Genomic DNA, 10850 nt, shown 5'->3' on the forward strand with positions numbered 1-10850 from the left:
TTGCACTTTGCTTGATGCTATATTTAATTTCGCCTACTTACGCTGAATCATCTCCCATTAAGCATTTGCGGACAATGTGTCAAATTTAATTGCGCGTTGTTGTACTCTTAATATCTGCCAAAGTTCAGTTTATATTAAATTCGCTGCACAAACTCCCTTTAATCCTATAATATTTACCTTTCCCCATTTTACGCTTATAAAAGTCGTACATGGCAGAATACGGTAATTAATATGCAGGGACAAAAACATGCCCACAAAGCATGGTTTCTATAGACTATATATGCGTATGAACTACATATGTGCTGTTGTGATGAAGATTCCGATGAAACCTCAACAGTTCTAATGTCAGCTGTTTTCACATTTCTCGTAGTTGTTGTTGTTAGAAAAATTAGTAAAAAAGCCAAAACCTAGAATGCTGCTTGTAAGCGTATATTTTGGTCATCAACAGTACTTAGTGTTGACTTAACGCACAGGTTGAGCCCAGCAAGGGTCAAGCGAGTTCATGAACAAAACAACTAATCTCACCATCACGTGACAACAGCTCGCCTGTTGAAATCGGCAGAGCAGTGACGTAATCACAAGTGATTGGTCCATCCGCAGTTCTGAGCTATGTGTTAAAAACATTGACTTACAACTGTTCATAAAATTAAAAATGAGAATTTCAAGAACATGAGTTGTCCGGTGAGAAGAGAACATGGCAGTGAACAGCCGCCATCATCATGTGATTTGTTCGCGATAGCATCGCTAATAACACGGTCGACAGCTTTACGCAAAAGTTTAAGCCGCAATTTTACCCTTGGGCTAAAGTGTTCACTCTGCGAAGAAGAAATTCTTCAACACGTAAGAAGTTGCACGTTTTGGTAAATCCCCCGAAATGAAATCATCGTGTTTGACATTTTAAAGTTGTTTACCACAGTTTGCTTCAAGCTGGAAAACATTTGGTCAACGACAGATAACAATTCTCGGCAATGCGTCATAATTATGGCTTGGCCTTTCTAAGTTAACCTGTGATATTTCCGTGCGCAAATACAACCAAACGAATAAGTTGGTTGTAGCGCCTCGCTTATCTGTAGTTGTGTCTAACTCAAACAATCTGCAGCTTAAATTGACATATACAAGAGAATATTATTTGCAATCTTTTTTTAAAAGCAATTATTGGGTCGGAAATTGTAACAATAACTTTTCGCACGCTAGGCGAGTATAGACATTATTTGTGTTGTAAACTAGTAGTTGCGATGCAATTTATTCTTAAATTTGTGTTGAAGTTTTGGCACCAGAGCAGGACAAGAGGTCAGGGAAATTAAAAATTGGTAAAAATATGTCATAATGAACAACTGTATCGAAAATGCGCTTTAAATTAACTTGAATTTCCGATTCTCTTTCGAAGTTGCAGACGTTGCGCTTATTACGTAACAATAATTTGTGAAGTGCGGTATTGTCTCCTTTGTTGCGCACCAACAACGACCTGCACGCATTCCGAACACGAGTTGGAGAGGTCAAGAAAAAAAAATGACTTCGCCCTTTTTTGACAAAACTCGTTTATTTTGTTCCAGTTCCTGTTTCATGCGAGGCACGTGACCCTACGTTGGGTGGAATTTTACAGAAATAATTTCCATCAGTTTGCGCGAGTTTCCAGCCTGCAGCTAAACGCTACATTTACCGAGAGGAATTATTGGGTTTGTCGCTAAGCGACGCGGCATCCTTGTGGTGATTTAAAACTTACTTCGTGGGTTGGAAAATAACCGGCATTCCTTGTTGTATCTTTCTCACAAAGTTCCCCCATTGCGTTATCACGATGAATAATTTCTTGGCGGATGAATTCAAGGCTCTTAAAGTTTTGAATTACACCACCTCATAATATCCCACTTCTGATACCTGCATGTTGTTTTGTGTTTACGCATTTCTTTTACAGCGGTTTTGTAATTGGGCCGGGGTTGGATTTGGGGACAATAAATTCTTAAACCTTTTAAATAAACTTCCTGAGAAAATATTTGCTAAATTCAGCGATTTTCATTTAGCCAGTTAGTTCGGTGCGTTTAATCACGGCACAGCGCAAATGCGCAGTGCTTTCCAACCAGAAACCTATGCATGGCCCACATAACGAATTGGTTCTTGTTTCGAAAAGAGACTTCGAAACATTATTTTGAAATGAGGAACAACATCTCTGGTGTTTCAGGGGTTACTGAAATTTCTGCGGACATGGGAGGTGGTCCTTAATTAATATGACAAGTATTACATTCAAATGTTACACTTTGAACCGTGAAAAAATAACGACAAACTAAATTTAACATCAAAGTTCACATTTCTAATTATGTATTTTAAGGCATATTGGTCAACACATGCTGGCAAAATCAGTTGCAAGCTGCACAGCAACCGAAACGTTGACACCATTTTACCTGGAAAGCTATCTTGTAGTAAAAGTTAATAAATCATATTTACATGATTTTTATGCAACAAAGATTGCGAGAAATTCCACCTGATCTTGTTTGAATGCTTACCCAGCGTCGATATGACGCAGGACGTGGCCGGGTACATCACCAGGAGTTTGCATTTCGCCATATTGTAGTAAAACCAAAGAACACAAGCGCCTCTGTAGTTTGTCTGAAGGTTGGAGGTTCGAATCCCGCTTGCTCCAAAATCCTTATTACAGGCATTGAATCACTTCATCTTGGTGTTGATTAATTAAATGTTTAATGTTCGTGGATGGCGCGACATTTGCAAGAAATCACATGCGATTAAACTTTCGGCATTGGAAGAGACAAACTGTTTCCGGTCCAATGTCACAAGACGAACGTTCGAGGACCAACATTTGCACGACCTGGAAGAGATTCAAAAAAACAACCGTTAATCAAACAAATTCTTTGTCCGTTATTTTGCCCTTGCTGCCAAATGCTCCGGTTAAAAGCTCATGAGCAACATGTGACCAGCAAATTTTTCTTTAATCCTGTGATTCACAATATTCCTGGCTTTAAACAGAGTTTCCGTGATGGCCGGTTTGTTTGGTTTAAAAGTTAAAAGTTTAGGTAGAAGTCAGTTTTTTATTCTTCGCCGGTTTGCAGTAATCCTATCGGGATTAAGAGCCGCGTTGCATTCTTTCGACACGATGCATTCGCATTCTATACAGCAGCAGCATGCAGATGACCAAACATGGCCACATAGACGTCGATTTTTCGTTCCGTTAAGCCTACGTGATAAACCGGTTGTAGCTCCGTTGAAAGAAGGTTCTTCTGCATGAAGTTTTACGGCCGTGTTGCAGGGTCGTGGAAAATTACAGAAATTTTTTGGTATTATTGCTCGAGATGGTCTGAATAACAACTCTGGCCACGTGGGTAAAGTCAATGCACGGGTTTTTACTTTGTAGAGTTATAAAAAAATTGGTATTTATTTCCATGTTGAAATCTTAAAAAAATCTGGATTTCCAAATAGAAAATAAAGGGAATTAGTTTTTATGTGTGGCTACTTTTATTTAAAATAAGGTAGTTCTTTTTGCATTTATTTGTTTCGCAGAAGTCAAAATTAGGTAATTTGAATTGCAAAATATTATTCCCTGGTTATTTCCACAACGTGGCCGACAAACTGAAATCAACTTTAAACAAAAGTCAACGCATTTTTAATGAGTTTGTTACGACTTAATTAAATGAAACGGCGCCATGGCTAAGTTTTTGCGCAACAACCAAAAAATTACCTCATGTTTGAAACCTGCGTGGCTTCAGTTCCCGATATTTTGTTGATTGGTTTCGATCCAGTGGAAAGTTTTCAGTCGCTTCGTGGAAAGTCTCGTTGGGTTGGTTCCGCTTATGATGAATATATAAGGAGCCTACAACGGCAGCTAATCACATTCTGCGTTTGTCTGCACGAGATCAACAACGAAAATGATGAAGCTTCTTGCAGTCCTCGTTCTGGCAACGATTTTTAGTAGAGGTATGTGTTGTTGTTTTCATTATTAAATTTAATTTTTTTGAAGCAAGTTTACATTTTGGTGATAGGTTTGCGCCGATAATTTGTAACAAACTTGTACAATAAAGGATATTTTAGAAAGCATTTTTTTTCCAAAGGTGAAAATTAATTTGTAGAAGTAATCTTGCCACAATAGACTTCAAAATTAAAAAAAAAATTACTATTTTTTAATTCACAACAAGAAAAATGAGGGGATATCGACAAATGGTGAAAGTTTCACACAACTAACTTAGAACCGCAACCAAAACGCCTGCAAAAAAAGTTAAAGATTAGTCAACTAAGTGCGTTATAAATATTTAAAAAAGCGTCCCTTTCGGAAGCCTTGTGTGACGCTGGTCCAATTAGAAAAAAACAAAATGGCTTCCGGGAGGCAGCACCTACGCTAACTTGCCTAAATTTGTCGCGAGTACCAGGAGTGTTAAAACAGTGAAAAATCTAAAAGAGGTATTTATAGTAGATCCAGAAAAAATATTCGATTCAAAGAAATGGCAAACAATAAATTTACTTGTCTTTGACATAATTAACACATGATATAAAGAAAAGTTTTGAATCGCTTGCCTCGAAATATCACACAGCTCATCTCAACAACAAGTACTGAAAACATTAACATGTTTTTTTAGTAAAATCGTTTCGGCAAAAACTCGTTCCATCATCAGTTTAAAGAAGCGTGGTTGGTCCAGCTCTACGGTCAAACAGGTCGGACCTGACCTACGTCACAGATCGCATTGTTACGAACAATTGCTGTGCTTTGAATCAGATTTCTGACTATAGTTTATTTTCAGGTGAAGGCCAAACTTGCGGAGGTGAACTGACAGCAACCGCTTCGTTAAAGACATTCACAACTCCCAACCATCCGTACTCTTACACCAACAACCTAAATTGTGTCTGGATCATATCGAGTCAAATCGAAGGAGCTCAAATTGAAGCACAATTTGGGAAAATCGATATCGAAGCCGGCGGTGATTTTGTCAGGGTAAATCACTCCCCCAAAACAATGTTACTTTCAAGTATAAAATTCATTTTGCATGAAGCCACAACCAAGGAAAATTTATTTATCGGTCATGGGGGTTCACCCTGATTTAATCTGACCCACTCGGACGACGTATTCCAAATTACAGTTTCTTGAGTCGGTGAAGCGATTTTTTGGTGCCTTCATTATAACCTTAAAATTTTCGAAAACCTGTTAACAGTAACGCAGTCTAAATGACTCTTTATAAGGTTGCCGACCTATGGTATAAGATCACTGATTTTATTCTGCATTATAAGGTTATTAGATGTTACCAGGCGTTGTAGCAACGTTGATACATCAATAAAATGTGGCCGGCTGTGTGCTGTAGGTTCGTGATGGGGACAACGCCGAGGCCCAAGTTCTTCTTGTACCTCTGACCGGTGAAATCAACACAACCTTCAACTTCGTATCTTCCTTCGGCTCTCTCTACATCACCTTCACATCTGACGAATCGATTGTAGGAACCGGTTTCAGTGTACAATATCGAATCAGTAAGTTGTAAAAGTTTAAACAGAAACGGAATGCCAAAATAAATGAAACACAAAAAGTGTCAAACTTAAATGTCTCACCCTCGGTGGATTCATTTGCACCAGGAACAAAAATTACTTTTTAAACCAAGAAGGAAATAACTTTTTAATTTGAAAATCTTTTTAAAAAAGTCTCTCTAGTACAGTGGTTCTTAACCGGTGGGAAATTACCCAACAGTGGGAAATTATGGGGTTGTAGGTGGGAAATTAGACGGCACTAAAATATACAAATGTGTTTAGAAAAGAAAATATCATGTTCTGTATTCACTGTGTGTCGCACAATTATTGGCAATCAGGGTCATGTCTAAGAACCTTGTTTAAGGTTTGAACTTGATGGGAGACGCCAACCCTATAACTAATGTTATATATTCCACAGTTCCGGACCTAACCAGCTGTGGAGGCTCCCATACTCTCAACACGGTCGGGACTCGAATCTTCAGTTCCCCTGGATTTCCATCGAAATATCCGAACAATCGCTATTGTGAGTGGAAGTTCACCGCACCTCCTGGCATGCAAGTGCAAGTCACAATATATAATCACCAACTGGAGACATGCTGTGACAGTGTTATCGTAAGTCTTAAAAACTGACAACATCAATACATGTTGTATGGGGTTGATGAGTTCCTAAGGGTGGATGAAAAGCTTTAAGTGAAGTAAAATATGTCTTAGACACAAAACTGATTGATTTTAACGAGGAAATATACGTTTCTGATGTGGTACGGAAGGCTTAAAAACATATGCACACCAAATAAAAGCAGGAGTTCATGCAAAAATTCATGATTAAAATAGCCACACGTACTGCATGGACAAGCGCACAATATTGCTATTTAATTGCTCTGGTACTTCGTCTACAAAGCCACTGCAAAGTAGAACAGACTCTGTCTGCCTAGAGTTAGTCGACATGACCGTTGTTAGTCACCAGCTGCACCGATGAGACCTATATAATGTCAACTCACCAGTCACCTTCAAAGTGCATTGGACTTTTATGCATCTCACTTAAAACATTGCATCACATTGAATGTTCTTTTAATTTATTTGCTGTCTGGGCACCAGTTATGTCAAAGTATTTTCATCAACTATATGCTTTGCATTATACATTATACACATTATACACATTATACAAGCATTGTGATAAGGCAAACATCGTAAGTTATATGGTTTTAAGGTAAGAGACGGATCGCAAATGACTTCCAAGCTCATCGGATACGTGTTCGGAGAAAGTCTAAAAGATCTTATTTACCGATCGTCAACAGGAGTGCTGGTGGTGAGATTTAGGTCGGACACAACCGCAAACTACATTGGCTTTATAGCAGGCGCTAAAGCAGGTGGGTGGAAATATAGATTACATAACACAATCGCATGTTTTCAATATGCATTTTGGATAAAATATTCCAATGGCTTAGAAACAATTGAGAAGAAATTATATTATCAAAAAACCTCGTTTTTAACATTGTTTATTATTTTATGACCACAAGTTGTTACTTGAATAAGAACTGGTGGTGTTTTTCCAGCGAAACATGTATTCATAAAACCATTGCGTTAAGATAGGAGGTCTTTAATATTGTAGTTTTCAACGTGAACTTGGAATTGATCTTAGGGAAAAAACCTTACTTATTGATACATTAGACAGAACGTAGAATGCTCTCCACGTGATAACGTTCAGATATGTGATCGTGGTTTCTACGTCATCAATCAGACACTAAAATTTGATGTTGAATTAGAAACTAAACTACAATATCCTATGAGGTTTTCAACATGATACCACTGATGTTGTTGGTAAGACAGTAAGCCTTTGCAATAACACTGTTCCTGTATTTCAGTGATCATTCCTCCAGGATTGCTACCAACTCCAGCTCTTCCATACAACATGGGTATGATTTTCAATGTTTTACAGCATTACTCAAAGTGAAAGTAGGGCGACCAGTTTTATCATCCTTTGTCCACACAGCACTTTACTGAGGATTTTTTCTCTCACTAATTATTTCTTTATTTTGCCACGCCGGGATTTGAGCCACAAATCCCGATCAAGTTTACTTTATGGTATCTCGAATACCGGGCGCGTGACGTTGTCAATGCAATTCCAGAATGCTCAGAGAGTCTCACCACGCCAGCAATCGGTCACGGCAACTTCACTTCACCGGAATTCCCCAACACCCACCCAGCCGGTGTTAGTTGTTCGTGGGTGATCCGTTCACCTCCAGGAACACAAGTCCACGTGTGGTTCGGTTACGTTGATACCGAGACATGCTGTGACTGGATAAAGGTAACTCGTACTTATTCAAACGATATAAGTTACTCCAGTAAGGTATCCTAAGCCGTTTGTTTGACTAGAAGAAAGATTTAGCATTCCATACAGGTGTTGCTTAAAACATATTTTACTCAGTGGCTAAGTTGCCCATAAAGCTTCCAGGAGATTGCGAAAACACAAACTTTCATTTGCATAACGACTTTTTTGAAACCACAACCACAAAAGTGCTTGTGGTATTTTAACCTTTTTACGATTTGAATTGAAAACTTCTCGTGTCCAGGTTCGGGACGGAAGCGAACCTACTTCCACCAAACTTGGCCTCGTGAGTGGCTCAAAGAATCGTTTCTATAGTTACGTGTCGACCAGCAACGTGGTTCGGGTCGAGTTCGACAGCGACAGCACTTACAACAAACGTGGCTTCAGGGCTTACTACGAAGTACACAGACCAGGAGGTAAATTGGATTTTAGTGATTTCCAACTTTCACGAACCGGCGACGAACTGATCCCCATCTAACGGTTATACCAAGGCACCAAAAAAGTGTGACCTATTACGAAGATATTTGTAGTTTTCACCGCATTTTTGGAGACAAATTAGCAAACCTGTTACGATAAATCAGTATCTGTTTCCGCTTTAACCGCCAAAATGGCCGCGCAGTTAGTTATCGAAATAAAATTTATCCATAGGCGTTAAAGTAAGTTTGTGACAATCCAACAACAACGCACCTGCGTCGCGTCGTAACCTCTGGATTAGCGAATAACAAACCACAATTTAATCTTTGTCACGAGTTTTTATCAAAAAAACAGAAATTCCATGGAGATTTAAAAACTAGAGCGCGAAAAACCTGGAGTTGCTCAAAACAGAAAAGCCAAAGTTAATATGCTGAACATTTTCTGGCGGATTGTTTCTGAGCACAGCCATGTTTGAAACGTCCACCAAAAACGTCCAGCGCACGAGAGTTAAATTAAACTGAAATAACATCAGTTCATATGTTGCGGCCTCATTTGAAAAATGTATCGCAAAAAAATTAACATAATTTACTATTACGAAGCTCCTACTTCGCCAAATCTTTTACCGGTGAGGGTAAAATTTCCTTGCATGTTGCTTCAACAAATGCTCTGTACTTTCTTGTTTTGACCACATCGGGATTCGAACCCAGGTCATCTGGACACAAAACGGTCACTCGATAAAAATGATTTATGTTTTCAGCTCTCGCATCCGAATCAAGCACTTACAACCTTACAGCGACACCAAGTGTGCAATACTTCTCTTCTCCTGGTTTCCCCGACATGAGTTACCCAGTTTCGGTAAAGTTGTCATGGACTATTCGGGCTCCATTTGGTACCAATGTTCAAATCCACTTTTTGGCGCTGAACGTTGAGGATCGCTGGGATTCGATCCGGGTAATTTCAAATCGTTTTCTTTTCGATTACTTCCGCACGAAATAATATTTTTCGTGATGCAGAAAATACTTAAATGTATATTATGAAACGCAGTATGAAATGCAATCGCATGATTGACAGGGTCTCCTCAATGTGCAGGTCCTTCCTTGGCGATCACAGCTATCGTATCGGGATAATTAGATTTACAGATTTCGCAGCCCTAGCATTGCAGCCTAGCTATACAATGAAACGAACACGCTTTGGATTTTGTGTCAAGGTTTACGACGGTTTGACAGCCGCTGACAAATTGCTCGTCCGCATCACCGGAAAGTTCTACCAGATCATCACAGTCACATCATCATCGAACGGTGCCAGAGTTGAACTTCACAGCGATTCAACAACAGCCCATGGTGGATTCCGTGCCAGCTACAAGTGGGTTCCCAAAGGTGGCGAAATAGAGCCGAAGTGATGAAATTCGACAAATCTGAATCCCTGCTTTTGAACCTGATGGAAAAGTTATTTCACATTTGTTAATAAACATGGTGGCATTAAACGTATGTTGTGTAAGATATGTCGAAAGAGTTGAACTGCATGGTTGCATGTTAAACACATGACAAACAAACCAATACTTTGCAATGCCAGTTATGGGAAAATTGTGTAGGGTTGAAATAATACCTGGTAGTTATCGTTCGCGAAAACAGCGAAAATGTAAAGAGCATTCTAACAGTGTGAGGCCACCATACAAACCCCGATAATCATTTTAAATGCGAACGCAACGCAGTGAGGTTGACAATCAAACTCAGCCATTCATCAAAACGTGAATGTTTGCTATGGGAAATCCCCCCATGCGTTCCCAGGTTTAGCGCCTTAGCGGCCAAGGGTTTCCAAATCTTTTCGTGAACATGTTTTTTCTCGGACCCCTAATCTTACGTCAGATCAATTTTTCCCATTTAATCAGTGGAAATTACTACAAAACAATATCAACAGTAACGAAACATGTTTATTTACAAAGCTTTATTGCGCCAGACAAATATACTGCGACAGACTCTTCAATCCAAGTCTACGCATAGTCTGGACTCGGCACTCAATTTAGTTTTGTGTAATCACACATTCACCTGTAACTCACTCCACGAAACAGCAAATACGACCTTAACCTTATCAGAGTTTGTCACCTGCAATAAGTGTGAATAACTACGCCATAGACGCGTAGTAAAATAAACAATTGTGAACAACGTTGAAATAGTAAGATACAAAGATAGTATAAATTATTAAACGTGTTGTATCAATATTTATTCGTAAAGATATGAGATAGTATAAGAACCATTCAAAAGTGGAGTAATTGTCCACTGTACGTGTTGTACAGCTCATAAAACCACTTAAGTTATAAAATATTGCAGTTAATGCTGCTCCAGCACTGTAGGAAACGTATCAGTTGTTTTTTAATATCTTTACAGACCCCCGTGCACACGCAGGTTTCGCGGACCCCAGTTTGAGAACCCCTGCCTTAGCCTATCATTGTTGAGTTTTGAGTCAATACCACTTTATTTCATGTAGATAACTGTTCACTGTCCTTGCCTATAATATCTAGCATAAAAGCACAGTAATATAATCCTATAGCCGACCTAACAACTGAACTGCATCAGACCAACGACTTGGAGTCAGCCTAACAGTAAAGTCCACAGCGCAAACTTTCATGTGTACATGCACTGCCTGATGCTCACATGTAATT

General features: G+C 39.1%; 1 protein-coding gene across 1 annotated transcript; it reads left to right on the forward strand.

Annotated features, from left to right (window-relative positions):
- The first annotated feature begins 3802 nt into the window (after window positions 1-3802).
- Window positions 3803-9674, forward strand: LOC145893994 (scavenger receptor cysteine-rich domain-containing protein DMBT1-like). The gene is made up of 10 exons (XM_082982424.1): window positions 3803-3921; window positions 4740-4930; window positions 5295-5457; window positions 5870-6063; window positions 6659-6818; window positions 7314-7364; window positions 7578-7756; window positions 8022-8193; window positions 8949-9142; window positions 9399-9674. Exons 1-10 carry the CDS (start codon window positions 3873-3875, stop codon window positions 9588-9590), a joined length of 1545 nt encoding a protein of 514 aa, XP_082838550.1. The 5' UTR covers window positions 3803-3872; the 3' UTR covers window positions 9591-9674.
- Window positions 9675-10850: the final 1176 nt, after the last annotated feature.

The sequence above is a fragment of the Ascidia mentula genome, chromosome 3 (assembly GCF_947561715.1).
Source record: "Ascidia mentula chromosome 3, kaAscMent1.1, whole genome shotgun sequence".
Lineage (NCBI taxonomy): Eukaryota > Metazoa > Chordata > Ascidiacea > Phlebobranchia > Ascidiidae > Ascidia > Ascidia mentula.